Consider the following 19,017-nt stretch of genomic DNA (forward strand, 5'->3'; position numbering starts at 1 on the left):
CATTGTTGCTTTGTGAGAGGATGGGCTCTCAACAAGGGAAGTGTCCAGGCGTCTCGGAGTGAACCAAAGCAATGTTGTTCGGACATGGAGGAGATACAGAGAGACAGGAACTGTCGATGACATGCCTCGCTCAGGCCGCCCAAGGGCTACTACTGCAGTGGATGACTGCTACCTAGGATTATGGCTTGGAGGAAACCTGACAGCAATGCCACCATGTTGAATGACGTTTTTCGTTCAGCCACAGGATGTCGTGTTATGACTCAAACTGTATGCAATAGGCTGCATGGCGTGCAACTTCACTCCCGACGTCCGTGGTGAAGTCCATCTTTGCAACCACGACACCATGCAGCACGGTACAGATGAGCCCAACAACACGCTGCATGGACCGCTCAGGATTGCCATCACATTTTCTTCACCGATGAATGTTGCATATGCCTTCAACCAATCGTCGGAGACGTGTTTGGAGGCAACCCGGTCAGGCTTAATGTCTTAGACACACTGTCCAGCAACTGCAGGAAGATGGAGGTTCCCTGATGTTTTGGGGTGGCTTTAGGTGGGGCCGACATACGCCGCTGGTGGTCATGGAAGATGCTGCAACAACTATGGGATTTGTGAATGCCATCCTCCGACCGAAAGTGCAACCATATCAGCAGCATATTGGTGAGGCATTCGTCTTCATGGATGACAATTTGTGGCCCCATCATGCACATCTCGTGAATGACTTCCTTCAGGATAACAACATCACTCGATTAGAGTAGTAAGCATGTTCTCCAGACATGGACCCTATCGAACATGCCTGGGATAAATTGAAAAGGTCTGTTTATGGACGACGTGACTCATCAACAACTCAGAGGGATCTATGCCGAATCGCCATTGAGGAGTGGGACAATCTGGACCAACAGTGCCTTGATGAACTTGTGGATAGTATGCCATGACAAATACAGGCATGCATCAATGCAAGATGATGTGCTACTGGATATTAGAGGCACTGGTGTGTACAGCAGTCTGGACCACCACCTCTGAAGGACTTGCTCTATGGTGGTACAACACGCAATGTATGGTTTTGACGAGCAATAAAAAGGGCAGAAATGACGTTTATGTTAATCTCTATTCCAATTTTCTGTACAGGTTCTCGGACTCTCGGAACTGAGGTGATGCAAAACTTTTTTTGATGTGTGTAAAATATATGGGTAAAGTCAGGTTCTCTATTGAGTGAGAACTTTCTATCTACATGAAAATAAAGTGATAATGCACAGAAGAAAGAGTATTCAGCTGGCCAACATGCCTTTCATTAAGGACTGAGCAATAATACAAGGGTTGTTCAATAAGTAATGCAACCCTTTTTTTCTTGGCCAGTTTCAGTTGAAAAAATGTGGAATTTGTTAAGGGACCTCATGGAATATTCCCACTTCAGTGACTATAGTTTCATGAAGTTCTGATACATGGTGATGCTATAAGTAGCCTTCAAAATGGTGTCTGTAACGAAGGTGCATTCCAAGCAGAAATCTGTCATTGAGTTTCTTTTGGCGGAATACCAGAGCATCACAGATATTCATAGGCACTTGCATAATGTCCACAGAGACCTGGCAGCGAACAAAAGCATTGTGAGTTATTGGATGAGGCATCTGTTACCATCACAATGCAGTCACACAAACTTGTCTGATCTCCCGCATGCCAGCCACCTGCACACACCTGTGACTCCTGCAATTTTGGAACATATAGACCCTCTCATTTGAGGTGATCAATGGATCACAATGAAACATCTCACTGCATGACTGGACATCTCTGTTGGTAGTTCTGACATTCTCATCCACAAGTTGGGGTACTCAAATGTGTGTGCCTGACTGGTTCCTTGCTGCCAAAGAGAAGACAATAAAGAGCAATGAAGGAGCATCTGTGAGGAATTGCTTATGCATTACAAGACTGATTATGACAATTTTTTGTTGATCATCATCATAGGCAGTGAAACATGGGTTCATCACTTTGAACTAGAAACAGAACAGCAACAGATGAAATAGTGCCACACCAACTCTCCCTCAAAGAAAAATTTCATAGACACACCGTCAGCTGGTAAACTCATGGTGATGGTCTTCTGGGGCTCTGAAGGGCTGATTCTGTTTGATGTCCTCCCTAATGGTGCAATGATCAACTCTGAAGTGTATTGTGCTACCTACCCTCATGAAATTGAAGAAATGACTTCAGAATGTTCATCACTACAAAAATGCAAACAAACTTCTCCATCTCCCTAACAATGCAAGGCCTCACACAAGCCTGTGCACCCAAGAGGAGCTCACAAAACTTTTCCTTCCCCAACCACCCTACAGCCCAGGTCTTGCACCTTCCAACTTCCAACTGTTTGACCCGAAGAAGGATGCAACCCTTGGCAAACAGTACATGGATGGTGAAAAGTTTATAATGCAACAAGGTCTCGGCTCTCACACCAATGAGAAGAGTGGTACCATGCAGGCATACAGGCCTTCCCAGTAAAATGGCATAAGGCCCTCCCAGTAAGATGGCATAAGGCTGTCACATTGAATGGAGTTTATGTTGAAAAACAGGGTTTTTTAGCAGAAAGAATGGGGAAAAATATCACATATTGGAATCCTGAATAAAACCAACCTGCTTTCAGAAATAAAAATGTATTGCACTACTTATTGAATACCTCTCATAATAATGTTAGTACTTCATACAGTTAGTCTACTGATTGATACAGGATGAACTCAGGCATAGAATGAAGCCAGACTTAGCAAGTGAGATACTGTGAAGGTTTCTAGAACAGTCAAATGAGTGACACAGCCTATGTATATGGATTGTATGTAAGAATACATGATTATGCTCAAGATTTTTTTATGTCTGTGTGCAACTGAATAAACGCTGTTTCTAATTTTCCAAATGCCGCAAGCAGTTCATCTCAGTTTAGTATGAAGAATGCTCAATGGTCCAGTTTTGTTGCTCCTGCCCTACATGTGTGCTTCTGGTGAAGTCAGTCTTTCAGTTTTGTTTGGCTGCACATTGATATAACCTTAATCATCAAAATCATATTACTAACAACTGAGGAATGGAAAGTCAACAATACTACAGAATTATACATGAGTTCATCAGTTACTTCCTGTAAATGAAGAAGTTATTAAAATGATAAGTGGGATAATATATATGACTGAACAAAGTATGAAATTCAAATTCACCACAAAGATACTCAACTGTGCTGTCCATCATTGCGGCCACAGAGACTGTTGAAGCCTAATCCCCGTTGGCCACTCAAAGGACTTGTAACTGTGAAGCTGTCATTGATGCAGTAATATGATGTTGTTTGTAAAGGCTCTTTGATTGGTAAAGTTGGTGGAGCTATGCGAAATTCATCAAAGTCCAACCTAAAATAACAACAAAAAATATATTACTAAAATAATTCAGACTTCATTACGTATTATTCAGTGATGTGCTTCACAATGATAACAACCTGAATAGTATTAACACAAGATGGAGTAAATTTTCATGCACAGATACCTATATAAATTTAGAGAACTTGCTAGGAAAGAAAATGGAAATAAAAAAAATAGACTATGTTTGGTATAGCATTCACAATAACAATATGTTTGTTTGTGTGGCCATCTTCCACAGCAGCTGTTAACATCTGTTATCATAGATCAAGACAGATAACCTATAATAACAGACAATAACAATAGTTTAGAATGACTTGCAGTAATGAAATGAATTCCCTGATTTCCCTGATAGCTTGATTTTCACTGCCTCAAAACACAGAGTGGTGTTTTAAATTTCCTTCTTTTTTGTAATTATAGGTAGTGCTTCAATTAAGTAGCCAGATATCATTAATCCATGAAAACTTATTACTAATGTCTTGTCTTGTATTGCAAATATTGATTCTCTATCTTCAATAATTAATCAAGGACTCTTATGAATTAGAAAATCTTATTTTGCATTTTTTCAAGCATTATATATTGCACAGTTGAAGTTTCTTGCAATGTCATCCTTGCATAAAACTTCTTATTTTACAGGTAGTGTCAAATCAGGTTAAACTCTCGAGCTTCAGAATCCTTCACCATCTTTGTCACGAACAACAGAATTTTATGGCTGTTGTTGTGGTGACCATTTACATCTCAGAGATGGCTGGTGATTGGCTGGCATATGTCATCATTATATCATGCTGCTAGACATTGTGTCCACATCTGCACTGGAGGTGCCAGTCCTCTCATAGGGATATAAACAATGCAGCACATTTCACTATGGTACTTCAACTAGCAAAACGGATGGGGTTCTGGAAAGAAGAAGTATAAAACCTATCTTCAGACCACCTTAGAAGAGAGAGGAGATGCTGCACCCAGTTAAGGACAGTCTCAGTCTCGGGGTCCCTGAAATTTATAAGATTCCTTGAAAGTGCACTAGCAGCTACATCAGACAGTGTAGCAGCATCATTAATAATCACTGTCAAGAACACCAAAGGCCATTAAAACTTGAGAACTTGAGAAATCAGATGGCAGGCATCGGCGGTGCTGATATTTTGCAAATGATTCTGTGAAGCAGATTTATGTCACCACTCACAGGCTAGAAGGTATGACCCAGCAGACACTGTATACAAATGTGAAGTAATCAGGGCAGCACAGGACACCAACCTGCTGCGAAGAACTCATACATTGCATTTACAACAGCACCCAGTGACCCATCTGGGGGCCAAAGCAGGCTGAGGAAAGCTGATGTTGTAACTATCAAAGAGTGCTCCAATTGTCCCCTCCAAAGGAACTATGTCAGAGGTGTAGAGAAAAGACATATAAACAAGCAAGCCCAGAAGCTCAAATCAGACAGTCGTGTCACCATTCTGTCTGTGTCTAGAACCAGACAGAATAATGATTGTTTAAGTTGCAGGCCAACCACAATGACCTTCTTAGAATGGATATAGGTGGCCAACCAGCCCACTGAAGCTACCTCCAACCTCTGCTGCATGGACAAGTCATTACTGTGGTGTGGCACATCGCACAAGGGCCGAGAGGGCTCCTAGCCTCTGCTTTCTGGATGGCATCATCTGGCAGACTAAGCTATTGTCTGCAAGGGTGATGCCACAATGTGAACTCACAGCCTGCCAGGTGCAGAGCTGTCTGTGGGCACTGAATGAGCTGCCCTGGGTGGATGGACAGAACTGATAAGGCTCATTGCAATGATGGTGGTCAGCCGCTTCCCTTCAGTGCTCTACATGGGGTCAACAAGTCGTGCTTGAGGAAGCAGTCAGCCATGTTCCAGGCCACAGGCACAGTTAACACACATGGCGGTCACTTATCCGTGGCATGACTAGGAGCCCTACATCTGCAAGGCTGGGTGACTGATCACTGACACTGCAGGTCCTGGCACTGGCATGGTGTGCAGCACCATCACCGAATCACCAGAAGGTCATTGTGTACCTTTGACATAATAAAGGCAATGTGTTTCTCTGCGTGCTTCAGCGTGAGTCATCCCTGTCTCCAAACAATACCGTTCAGTCGTTCTAACATATTACAATCCCTGAGCTCGGAGAGTTAGAACAACATTTTGCCATGTTGGATCAAGTAATCACAAGAAGCATTGTGAAATTTGATGGAACAAATTTCCGTTTATGGAAATTTCAGATTAGTTTGACACCTATGGTGTTTGGGATGTGGTGGGGGCCAGAGAGCAAAATCTGAGGATTTGATGACACCTGCTGGAAAACTGTGTGTAAAACACAATGCTTGTGCTACATGTTGCATTTCAATCACAATCAAGTACCGGCAACTTGAATTTTGATATGCGCACTACTACTCATGAAATGTGGGGGAAATGGTACATGATTCATGAAGAAACATCTGGGTAAATAAAGTTTTATTGATCCACTACTGGTGTCATGGCCTAAAGCCACATTGTCGGGTGCAAGAAATGTCACACATGTACCCATCACTCCTAGTCAAGTATTACTCGCTGAATATTGTCTACATTACATGGATGAATGAAGGGTGACAAACATGTGATTCATTAATTTCCTACAAACCAGTGATATTTGGATTATGTAGTTGCAGACCATTGTTTTAAACATGCCTGCATCAGTGTGATGGCAAGGCAACCCACTGTTGGGAAGAATAGAAGCGACCCACACAAGGGACTAAAGACAATATTCACTGAATGGTATGTCCTGACTAGGAGCAATAGGTTCACCTACAACCTTTCAACATTGTTGCACCCGATGATGTGGTTTTATACTGTGAAACTGGTTGTGCATCAATAAGACAACAATTTTACCATCTGTCAGCAGAATTCTTCTTAACATCATGTCTCAATCATGAAAAATTTCCACAAGTTCTGAATGAATGCGAGTGATCTGGTGATGCAGCATATCACAAGAGTCATGACATTGTGGGTCAACTCAGATATGTGAATGAATGTGAAACTGTGTTCAAGATGGCCAAGATCCTTGGAAGCCTTATGGCAAAATTCCATGCCCTATTATAGCCTGGGACAGTGTTTCTCGGATCAGGAAATGACTGGAAGTCCAAGAGTGGCTCATTTCTGAAGATTAATGATTGAATGACATGGAGAATGCACGTAATGTCCTGGAAGCAACTTCATCTCAACAGTGGAAGAAAGAGCATACGGGGTGCCAAGAAGAAGAACCTAAATCAAGCAAATTTGAAAGGAAAATTTAATTGCTGGACCTGTGGGAAAGAAAGCAATCCATCAATTCCCATTCTAAGAAAAAGCAAAATAGAGGTAATGTATGTGTATTTCTTGTTACTGGCAGTGCATACCACAAAAAAGTTCTGCATGATAAAGTGATTTGTGAGAGTATGATGCAAGCTGATATAAACAAAGTCTGGATTACAGACAGCAGGACATCGGCATGTCACTTTCGGTGCAATGGTTCAGTGAAATCCGTGAATGTCAGATCATTGAAATTTCACTTGGATATAACATAAAAGCAAAGAGATTGGATCATTTAAACCAAAGAAATTTGTAAATGGATGCTGGGAAGATGGACGCATTGATGATCTGCTGTACATCCCAAAAACAAGGAATAATTGTTTTATGTCATTATTTGTATAATGAAATATTTTGAGGTGAGCATTGTAGATAAGTTTCTAAACATTTCTCATGATGGATGTAACATTTCCACAGAAATAAAACAAGAAAAAGAGATTTCCAGAATGTTTTTTTGTGTAAAATATCCAATGTTATGTGAATATGTCAATCACAAATAACCTCAAAACTTGGCAAAAAAGACTGGTTCATATAAATGTGAAATTGATTGTGAATTGGATCAAAACAAGTCTTTTATAAATGGGATAAACATGCCTGTTGCAGCGTCATTCTTTTGTGAAAATGTCGATGTGGAAAGGTTCACCATTTGCCTTTTGACGAGAAAATTGAAGTGAGAAATTCAGAAATCAGCAGTTTTGTACAAAGCAATATTCTGGTGTTTGTCATGTCTATTTTTTGAGACAGAAAGCAGATATTCTTCAACATTTCAAGGAATTTGAGGAGCTGATATCAAACAGGCTGTCCAACAGGGTGTATATGGCCCGGGACAACCGAGGAAAATCCGGGAATCTTTTCCATCTGGGAGAAAACCGGAAAAAACACAGGATTTTTTTATAATTCTGGAAATTTTTCAGTGTTTTAGTTTTCAATTAAATGTTTGTTATTTTGACTGCTAAGAACTGGTAGCCTAACAAAGAATATTACTGGATCCTGCTACTACAGAATCATACTGCAGCAATAAAACATAAATTAAGTAAAACTTAAGTTGCAAAGGAAATGCGCCATTTACAACAAAACAGACTGCACACAAAAGTGTCTGACAAGAGCAAAATGTGTTAAAGGCATTAGGATGAAAGACTATGCAATACTTCATAACAACAAACTGCTTGCGATGAGTGTGACGTCACAATTGTTTACATTAGCTTAGTTAGAGATGATGCCAGCAGGCGATGCATCTAAGCAGCTAAGTTGTGTATGAACAGCATATTCTCCTGCTTCTGGCTACGTGAATTTTTTTTTTCTTTCCTTTATTGAATTTCAATTCAAACCCTGAGGGGCACAGAGAAAAGGGGGGGGGGGGGGGGGGGGGGGGGAGGGCTGGCAGCAGCTTAATATGCCACCCTGCAGCCTACAGAAGAGTTAAAAACATAATAAGAAGATAATAAACAATAAAAACAGGTGATAAAATGGTGACTTTTTAAAAACTGTAACATGGCAAAAAGTTGTACAAGTGAGAATATAAAAACAAAGGGTTGGTGATGCTGAGTAAAACACATAGTAATTAGACAGGCACAATTAAAAAGACAGCAACAGTCTGGTTTTTGTTCGTAAGAGATAAAAAATACACCTAGCATCAGTATGGTGTCTTTGCGCAACACTTAAAAAAGGGGACACGCAACACTGAACACTCACAGTAACACTGCACTATAGAGTAGACACGATGATGACACACCACAGCCTAAGGCATAGGGGGGAAGAGGCGGACAGATGAGGGGGAAAAAAGGGGGGAGGAGAGGAAAAGGCAAAAGGTGGGGGGGCTGCGATGGAGGGAGAGGACATATAAGAAAGAGAGGGGGGGGGGAGGCAGGGCGGACGCGAGAAGGAGTGAGGAAGGCAGAGGAGGGGAAAGCAATAGGACTTGGGGGAGAGAATAGAGGCAAAGAGAGGGTTGGGGGGGAAAACCACAAAAACGGGGAGAAGAGGGAGCCCAGGACAAGGACTGAGGCAGGGAGGGAGAGGCGAGGATTAGAGTTGATAGGAGCGATAAATGGAGGAAGAGAGGGCATCATCTGGGAGGCTACCTTGGGAAAGAAGATGAAGGGTGTAGAGGTGGAGGTTGGGTGGGACACAACGGTGAGGGCGCGGCAGTGGGCGGGCGTTGGGAGGAGCAACCAGGGGATTGGGGGGGGGGGGGGGGGGGCAAGTCTGGGGGGGGGGGGGGTAGAGGACTCAGATATGTTTGAGGAAAAGGAGCAGATGGGGAAACGGAATCAGGTCATAGAGGATCCACATGACGGGCGGGAGGCGTAAATGGAAGGAGAGGCAGAGTGCATGGTGCTCGAGGTTCTGGAGGGACTTATAGCATTTGGTGGGAGTAGATATCCAGGTCGGACTGGCATAACAGAGGATGAGACGGATCAAGGATTTGTAAGTGTGGAGGATGGTAGAGGGGTTCAACCCTCATGTCCAGCCAGAGAGGAGTTTAAGGGACAGAGGCAGTTGTGGGCTTTGTATTGGATAGAACGGAGATGAGGGATCCAGGTGAGGTGATCGTCAATGGTGAGTCCAAGGTAGGTGAGGGTGGGGGAGAGGCGGACAGGACAGGTGCAAATGGTAAGGGAAAAATCAAGGAGCCGGAAGGAGCAAGTGGTACAACCTATGATGATTGCCTGTGTCTTGGAAGGATTGATTTTTAGGAGCCACTGGTTACACCATGTGGCAAAAAGGTCAAGGTGATTCTGAAGAAGGCATTGGGACAGTTGAAGGGTAAGAGTGAGGGAAAGGAAGGTGGTGTCATCGGCATACTGCAGGAGGTGGACTGGAAAGGGATAGGTTGGAGCATATCTGCTGTGTACAGGAGGTAGAAGAGAGGGGAGAGGACGGAGCTCTGGGGCACACCTGGCAGAGGGATAGAAGGTGTGGGAATCGGTGTTATGGATGGTAACGTAGGAGAGGCAGGCTACTTGAAGTGTGGCTGTTAGCTGTATCAACTGTAGCAAGCAGTCAGATGTTACACGGCAAAATTCTGGCACACAGTGTTTACATTTAGTGATTTTTTCTGTTTCCTCTTTGTTTATGGTTCTCACTTCAAACGAAAATAAAACAGATTTCTGTGGCCACGAGCCATCCATTGAATTAAAACACATTCACATAATTATGGGAGGCTGAAATAATTATTAGTTTCAGTTTTTTTGTTTTATTTTATTTCCAGGTTTTTAACAGTCAAGCATTAATCACCTTGCAGAATGATGAAGTCATTTTCATCAGTTTGTCAAAGAAATTTGGCTGTTATTAATCTTTTCCGCTGAGGCAGTTAGTTTATTTAAATTGAAGTGTTTCTTTCCAGACTATTGGCTAGTTTCAACTGTCAGCCATATCTGAAGTGCACATTTTCATCTTCTGGCACATATGGCATTATGCCATAATAAAGAACCAAACATGAGATAATGCAGTACGGGTAATCCAAGAAACTTTACATCCCGAAAACCACACTGAAAAGCTTAATATCAGGTTGGGGCCTATTTCATTGTGAATCTGGACATACAAATGTACACTTTAAGGACAATTATATATTTTAGTATGTTTAAGAAATTATGATGCTCTTGGAGTATTATCTGATGTCCTGTTTCTTTTATGACTTAATGTAAGATCTCTTAATCCTTTAAAAGTATGAACATACAGGCTTCCTACATCATTGCAGCTGCACACACACAGCAATGACTGTTTTCTGGTGGACAATGGCATCTGCTGAAATGAACCTGTTTCTAATAGCTTGTAGGAAAATATTGCAAATGATGGTTTGAAAAGTGTCACTTTCAGTGTAAATTTCCTTTTATGCAAGATGAATTATGTTGGGTATGAGAATGTGTGATGAATTTCTTAAATCAAAGAGAGTTTGACTCTCATTTAAAACTTAACACTTTGAGGAGCAGCCACTTAGAAGAATTTTGAGCTCAGAAGACCAGACATTTGTCATTATTTAAAATTTTACTGTCACATTTATGTGATGTATCTTAAAGTGAAAAAAAAAGGACAAATTTATACATGAAAGCTTAGCTTCTCTGGTGGCTAATTGATCTTGGAGACCAGTATTATATGTGAAAGTGTAGCTTTTCTTGTAGCCACACTTGTGTATTAATTGAAACCATTAACTTTTCCTACTTGTGTGTTTGTGCTACTTAATAGTAATGTTGCTGTTGACTTTTTACATCTTGTGTTCTTTGCTCTAATGTCTGCTTTCATTGGCTTGCAAAATCACATGACATGAGCTATGATTGACCCATTGACCCACGAAAGCACATCACAATCTCAATTTCAATGCTTCAACAAACATGCTGTGTTTGGTGGAATTTTCGAATTTATACTTTTGTAATATGGTTTTAAAAAAACAAACCACTTGTGGCCATTTATTAATGTGCTGGGACTGATTGATAAGTTTTAGAGCTCCAAAGGAAAATATACTGTCACTAAAAATGGAAAAAGTGTATTTTCATACCGGGGAAAGTGTTATTTACCGGGAAATCCGGGAATTTTTTTTCCTTCTCTGCGTATACACCCTGTTAAACAAGAAGATGAAGAGCTATCTCACTGAATGTGGGATAGCACTTGAGATGAAGGCACCACATAATTCTCAACAAAATGGGAATGCAGAAGTGAAAATAGGACCATCATCGAGTCCACAGGTCCATCCTCATTGGGGTGAATGTTCCAAAAATACCATTGGCAGAGACAGTTAACACCACTGTTTGTAAAATGAACTGGACTTCTGTCAAAAATGGAAGCAACATTACTCCATATGAATTATGGTCAGGCAGAAAACCACAAACCTCACATGAAGGCTTTTGCAGAAGCATTCATCCACTTATCTAAATTGTTCCACAAAAAGTTGGATCCAAAGGTAAAGAAAGTGATAATGGCTGGATATCTGGGAGAATCTGGTGTGTACAGATTTGTTGATCCAGAAAACAAGAAAATAATCTAATCCCACAACGTGAATTTCAATGAGGGAATTCTGACCATCCATAAAACCATTACAAAGCAGGATTGTGATGATTTACGTCATTCATAAGCTATTTTGGACACCAATACCAAAAAATCTGAAGGCAAAGATGGAGAACACAGTATCAAGCCACCAGCTGAAGAAGACAGAAAAGTACAAGAAGATAAGGCTCAAGATTCTGAACAACCACTCGAAGATAGGCAGTAGTCTTACAGATTATGTGACAGGAGCCAAACTGAACCTCCTGTCAGATATAATGCGAACTATGTAGACTGTCTTGAACTCAATACTTTTGAATAGGCAATCTTGGGTCCACGACATAAAAACAACACAAAATTCCCACATTCCACTACACTGACATTATCCATAGGAATCGGCTACTTCCCTTCCCCTACATAGCTCAACCGCAATTGTCGATACCACAAAATAAAAACCAACAACACCCAAAAATTATAATCAGACCGCAACTATACACCACAAAACCAACACCGAAAACAACAGAAACTGGAATTGGACACTTCTGTTGACCTCTATAGGTTAATTACAACTGACAATACCAAAACACATTGAGCCATGACACACTGGAATCTCACACTTCCCTTGACCTATATACGTCAACTACAACTGATGACACCACACAGAGCTACGATGGCACATTGGAATCAGATGCTCTCCTTGACCCATATGGGTCAAAACCAGCTCACAATACCAATGCATCTACAACCAAAAGAATTGGAATCAGATACTCCCCTTAAGTTACATAAATCAACCACAAGTGATGATACCAAAACATCAAACATCTACATCTGCAATAAACAACAAACCAATAACACGTGAAAAACCTCACAAAACATCATAACTCCCAAACAACAGACCCAAAAAAAATGACTACTTACCACGAAAAAATTCTGACACTACACACTAGGTCAGCCATCCCAATCAAACACAGCCACAGCCTCAAACACAGTCCCCCCCACCCCCCCCCCACACACACACAAACAATAAAAACGCAACCCAAAACCTACCAAGCCCAACCCCCCCCCCCCCCCAAAAACTTCACCCTCAACCCAAAAATAAAAATCAGAGAATAAACAAAACTCGTTCACACACTACCACTCAAAAACAACTGCAACAAAACTGATCTTCTGCAACATAATCATAAAACAAGCACCCCCCCCCCCTCTCCATACAAAACCAAACTCGCCTAAATCCACAAACATTACCAACAACCCCCCCCCTCCCCCCCACCACAACAAAAACCCCTCAACTGACCACCCTTGGCCTGTACATTTTACTAATAGCCCTCAAAAAAATGTCAAAAATGCAATACTCCCCAGGGACGCTTTTCCGCCAGCAATACTCATCTAACTGAAATTGCAGGTTAGAAGAGTGCCTCTTACCCCTCCCTATACTGATTTAACCACCCCCCAAAACCCCTGAATTTTATTAGTACACACCCCAGCCTTGTTATTCTTGAACTCTAAACTATGATTGACAACTAAAGTATCATAACCCCTCTTCCCCCAACCCCCTATAAGACGAAAAAGCACCTGAAACTAATGTACTCCCCCTCTTCTACATGATCTTCAATTAACCCCACCCATTCCCCCTTCATACGCCCCTCAAAAACCCTGAAAACACACCCAGCATACCCAGCCCCTGAAATAATGGCCCCCCACACCCATAAACCAACTTACCCCTTTCATATTTTCTCTTCCCAAACTGCAACTCATCTATCTCGACCACGAACCCCAGCCCCACCCAATTTACCCCTATACTTAACATATTCTGAACAAACTTCGCTACAAATAGAAAACCAATCTAAAACTGACCTCTCACTCACACCAGTCTCATGTGTGCAATAACTGATGGAGGATCTATAACAAAAATAATAAGTCATCAAAACAACCTCTCTCATGGCCAACCAAGACTTCTCGAACCAGGTATCGCATCTAATGGAGTGCCAAAGATTATCCCTCTGGCACTGCCACATGTAACAGTCTGTGGTCCAAGACTCCAGAACTCTGGCCAACCGCATATTCTCTTTACAGACACTGCACTTGACTATTTCGGCCAGCAGTCCAAACACCTGCAAAAAATTTATGAGGGACATCATGTCCTCCCCCATTTCAGCATGCAACTGCGAACTGTTAAATTGCACTGTCATATCCATACCTAAAAAAAAGAATCCGCAAAATATATTAAATGCCTTACCGCAGGATAAACAGCAAACCAATGACCGCAATTAAAAAAAAAAGAATGGGAAGTCACTGAAACCAATATCCTTTCTTCAATCACAGTCAATACAAATTAATTCACACTACGACCAACGACCCTCAAATGAACCCAATACACCACATAACACATAGACCATATACACACCACCAGAGGACACCACCAACTGCAACAAGACAACATCTACAAACACAACCAACTCATAAACTAAATTCTGCGCTGTTGTGACATCACACATCACAACACCCTTACGTCATGAGTCAAAGCTGACGGGTGGGATTGGATGCCTCCATTGACCTGTCAAAATGCTATGGGAAGTTATGAAGTAAAAAACTAGCATGTGCTCCAGTGTCGGTCCACAAGGTAGGGGTGAAAAGCATAGATAATAATTGGACCAATAACAGTGACTACACTATACCAAAAGATACATCTGAAGTAATGAGCAGTTATCTTACGAATGTGTGCTGCCCTGTAAACACAGTATCTGTTAAGAATGACACTTGTTCCTCACCTAGCACTAAAAATGCAGGTAAGAGGAATGAACCCACTGGTTGTAATAAAAAGCCAGAGGAAGTAATTGACTTAGTTGAATTTTATGAATGGGTAGAAACTTGTAGTTTGTCAGAGGACCAGCAGGTTAATAATTTACATGATTTAGGAATTGAAGCATTGATGAGGGAACCAGGTGAGTAAATTATTGACACTGATTTAATGAGCAAAGAAGCATTAGGTGCTGTGAGAGAAAATGATATTATGCATGTTGTAGATATACCCAAGGATGTTGTTAACAATTTAAGTGATGTTAGTGTCAGTGTCACAACCAATAGGCTCTGTAATCCAGCACCTTATGAAGAAACATGTGCAGATGATAAATATTATCTGAATAGTAAAACTGACTGTGCAAGTAGGCAACCATTTGCAATGAACAAAGGTGAATTATTTCTTTATAATATGTGGCTAAATAGTGATGCAATTAGAAATGATAGTAATTTTAGAAAATGTTTCTTAATGTGTCAAATTTCATATCCCGATTGGTGGCAAAATACTAAAGATATCATTGTTGAACAACTGAAGGATAAGTACTTTAGTGGTGGCGAAAAATGTTATATTGATGAAAATGTTTGGATTAATGAAATTACCAGTGCAAGTGATAGTGTTAATGAAGTGTGTGTTAATGTAATGACAGTAGGTAATAAAGGCGACAGTAATATAGGTAATTGTAATTCAGGAAGTCATTGTTTTAGTGAAATTGAAAAAAATGGTTCAAATGGCTCTGAGCACTATGGGACTCAACTGCTGAGGTCATTAGTCCCCTAGAACTTAGAACTAGTGAAACCTAACTAACCTAAGAACATCACAAACATCCATGCCCGAGGCAGGATTCGAACCTGCGACCGTAGCGGTCTTGCGGTTCCAGACTGTAGCGCCTTTAACCGCACGGCCACTTCGGCCGGCAGTGAAATTGAAATGATTTGTTGTATGAATATGTTCAGTCTGAAGAAAGTTATGACATATGTAGTCCATTTATTAGAGTAAAAGTTGGTACCTGGGAAGGCACATGCCTTATATACACAGGAAGTCAAGTATCAGAAATATCTGAAATACTAAGCAAAAAGCTGAAGTGCGAGAATGGCTACATTGAGATACCAGTCATTGGGGAGAAAATAAGAGGTGCTCCAGGAAAACATAGTAAAACAGTCAAAGGTCAAACTTTGTTGTCTTTTACAATTAAGTGAGTCACCTTTACACATGGTTGCCTTGTTATACCAGGACTGAGGACTGTATTCTTGTGATGTTGTGGATTAGAAGTGTAGATGCAAGATTTGACTGGGGAGGACGAAAACTTATCACAACAACACCTAATGGGGAGTGTATCTCCACCAAGTTTGTCAGATCAAATACAGTTTTGTGTAACAATAAATTTAATACTATAAATGTTGCTAATGAAAAAAGATATGTTGACAAAGACATACCAGAGCTAGACTTAAGTGAAGTAGATTTCAAAACACTTGTAAACACTAAGGTTTCAGAAGCTAGTGGTCTAAACTGTGGGCAAAAACAGGAACTAGAGTCTTTGTTATGGGAATACAGTAATGTCTTTAACAACAATCCAGGAAAAGTTAGAGGTTACCAATGTACTTTGATAGTGAGACGCCATGATCCAGTTTTCATAAAACTGTATGGTGTGCCCATTGCAAAATTACAGTGGTTGAGAAACAATTATGTAAGATGGAAGTGTGTGGCATTATTGAAAGGAGTATCAGCACTTATAATAACCTGCTGGTAGTTGGGTCAAAGAGAGATAGGGGAGTGTGAATAGTTCTAGTCTCCAGGCCTTTAAACAAGATCTTATACAGGGAAACAGACCACCCTGAAAACATTGATGAGCTGTTTCAAGGATATAAAATTAATGTCAAGTCTAGACTTAACCTCAGGCTTTCACCAAGTACCTCTAGGAAATACACCACTTTTCTATACAATGGTCATTGCTATCAGTATTGTGTAGCCCCTTTCGGATTGGACTCATCGGTAGCGGAGTTCATTAGAGCTTTAGACCATGTGCTTGGGCAGGAACTTGTATCCAAATTAGTGATTTATGTAGATGACATTTTAGTGATTGGACAAGATTGGAATGAGCATGTTGGGCTTTTAAGACAGGTGTGTGAGAAACTTAGAAGAAGAGGAATGACACTAAAACTAGAAAAGTGCAAATTTGCAGTACCTGAGTTAAAATTTTTGGGCTATGTCATAACAGTAAAAGGAATTTTGGCAGATCCAGACAAAATTAAAGCTATCTCAGAGTGTCCTATACCCCATAACATAAAACAACTGAAATCATTTTATGGGCTATGTGGATTCTACATAAAATTTGTAAGTAAACAAAGCTTAAATACACACTATCTAAGCAACTTATTAAAGAAGGATACTGTTTGGATATGGAGTAAAGAATGTCACGACGCTTTTGACAAAATAAAAAAAGAACTGAATAACGAGAAGCTGTTACACAGACCAGATTTTAATTTACCTTTCTCTTTACATACTGACAGTAGTGATTATGGGCTAGGTGCTGAATTATTCCAAGGAAAAGAAGTCAATGGGGAGATAGTCCATTCTATAATTGCATTTGCAAGCAGAATGTTGTTGAAGCATGAAAAAAACTATACAGTCACAGAAAAAGAGTTATTAGCCATACAGTGGTCATTTTCAAAATTCAGGACCTATTTACTCGGACATAGGGTCATAGTGCACTATGATCAGAAAGCCTTATGCTATTTACAGGAATGCAAGTTCTATCATGATAGGCTTACAAGATGGGCATAGTATTTACAACAATTCAATTTTGAAATTAGGTATATTTAAGGCAATGACAACATAGTTGCAGATGCCCTATCACGGCTACCAGTAGAAGGAGCAAAAGAAATTTTATATCAGAATGAAGAAAAACAGCTTAAAATGAGGTATGTTAAAGGGGTCACAGATGAAAAAGTTAATAGATCATTGTGTGATAAAATCAAGAGGAACCAGAACCATGATACAAATTGGAAATTAATAAAGAGCTGTGTAGGGAAAAGGAACTATGAAAAATTAGACAAGTACTATAAGATGTTTAAGGGTACTCTATTTAGGAGAACTGATGAAGACTCAGACAATTGGTATGCTTACCTGAAGATGAAGCTGAGAGGTTAATTAGGTATACACATGAGAGCTATGATCATTGTGGCATTCAGAAATGTATGCAGAAATTACAAGAAAATAATGGCCAAGAAAGCTAGGAAAAAATTGTCAACTTGTGATAAGTGCCAATGAGTCAAAGTAAGTAACAGAAAATCTCAAGGTGAAATCCAAAACATTACTCCTACACAACCTCTAGACTTAGTCGCTGTTGATTCCTATGCACCCCTTCCAAGAAATAGGAGTGGCCACAGCTACATTTTTATCGTGGTGGATGTATTTCCTAGACTAATCAAGTTGTATCCTGTCAGAAAAGGTAAAGAGATAGTTACAATAGTAGAAAAAGTGATCTTGTTGGATAATGGTTCACAGTTTTTGTCAAAAGTTTGGAAAGCCTTTATTGATAAAACAGAAATCAAACATGTTCAACTATCTATATATAATCCATTATCAAACCCAGCTGAGAGGTACATGCACGAGATGGGTCATTTACGTCATACATATTGCAGTCATACACATCCTACATGGTATGACCGTGTACTAGACTTTGAAGATGTCATGAAAAGCCTGCAACATACTTCCATAGGATTTTCACCTTATGAAATTATGTTTCATCTAAAACCAGACAACATTATCAATGAACTCGTAGAATTTCCACCATGCACAATGATGACTATGCGTGAATGTGAAACCACAGTCAAAGAAACCATGATAAAACAGGGGGAGATTAGAAAAAGACGACATGATAGCAAGATCAAAGCAACCAAGTTTAAAGTTGGAGATAATGCTTTCGTAAAATCACATGAGAAATCAAGAACGTTAACTTCTGAAATAAAGAAATTCTTTGATATCTACACTGGTCCATTCAAGATGGTTGAGAATCCATGCCCTAATGCGTACCGGTTGGTATATCCTAAATCCAGGAAAGTTCTCGGGCTAAGGAATATTGTTTCATTGGAACTGTATAAACAAAAGGGGAAAAACTATTCTGAAAAAGTTAAAGGGTGACTCAACAAAAGTTTTTCACTGGAAATTACGAAGTGCTGTGTATAAAAATTGACTGATTTTATGATATCGTTTTGTATACTTGAAAATGTTTATAATTTCTTTAAAATCTATTTGCTATATGAAGTGTTTGCAATGAATTTTTTTACATGTAATATGCTCATCATGTTAGTTCTTGATATTTCTATATGTCTATTCAATTTGAAAGCTACTTGATAATGTGTGTAATTTTAGCTTTTGTAACATTCTCACACCACAGTTGTTGAGACATCATTTAAAATGTAAACCACTAATCAGTGATAAATCTGTCTCACAACAATTAATAGTTTTTTAATTTTTTTTAATCTTAAAGGCAGAGTCTTAAATACTACACACTTAAGTTATTGAAATGT

The 19,017-nt window shown here is 40.1% G+C and overlaps 1 protein-coding gene across 3 annotated transcripts in view; it reads right to left on the minus strand.

Moving 5' to 3' along the window:
* Positions 1-19,017, minus strand: part of LOC124595452 — a 179,205-nt gene that overhangs the window by 55,386 nt on the left and 104,802 nt on the right. For all 3 annotated transcript variants that reach the window (XM_047134198.1, XM_047134199.1, XM_047134197.1), the window contains exon 6: positions 3,202-3,371. In XM_047134198.1, coding sequence (XP_046990154.1) covers positions 3,202-3,371 — 170 coding nt within the window. The remainder of the gene's footprint in view (positions 1-3,201; positions 3,372-19,017) is intronic.

This window comes from Schistocerca americana, chromosome 2 (genome assembly GCF_021461395.2).
Source record: "Schistocerca americana isolate TAMUIC-IGC-003095 chromosome 2, iqSchAmer2.1, whole genome shotgun sequence".
Taxonomy (NCBI): domain Eukaryota; kingdom Metazoa; phylum Arthropoda; class Insecta; order Orthoptera; family Acrididae; genus Schistocerca; species Schistocerca americana.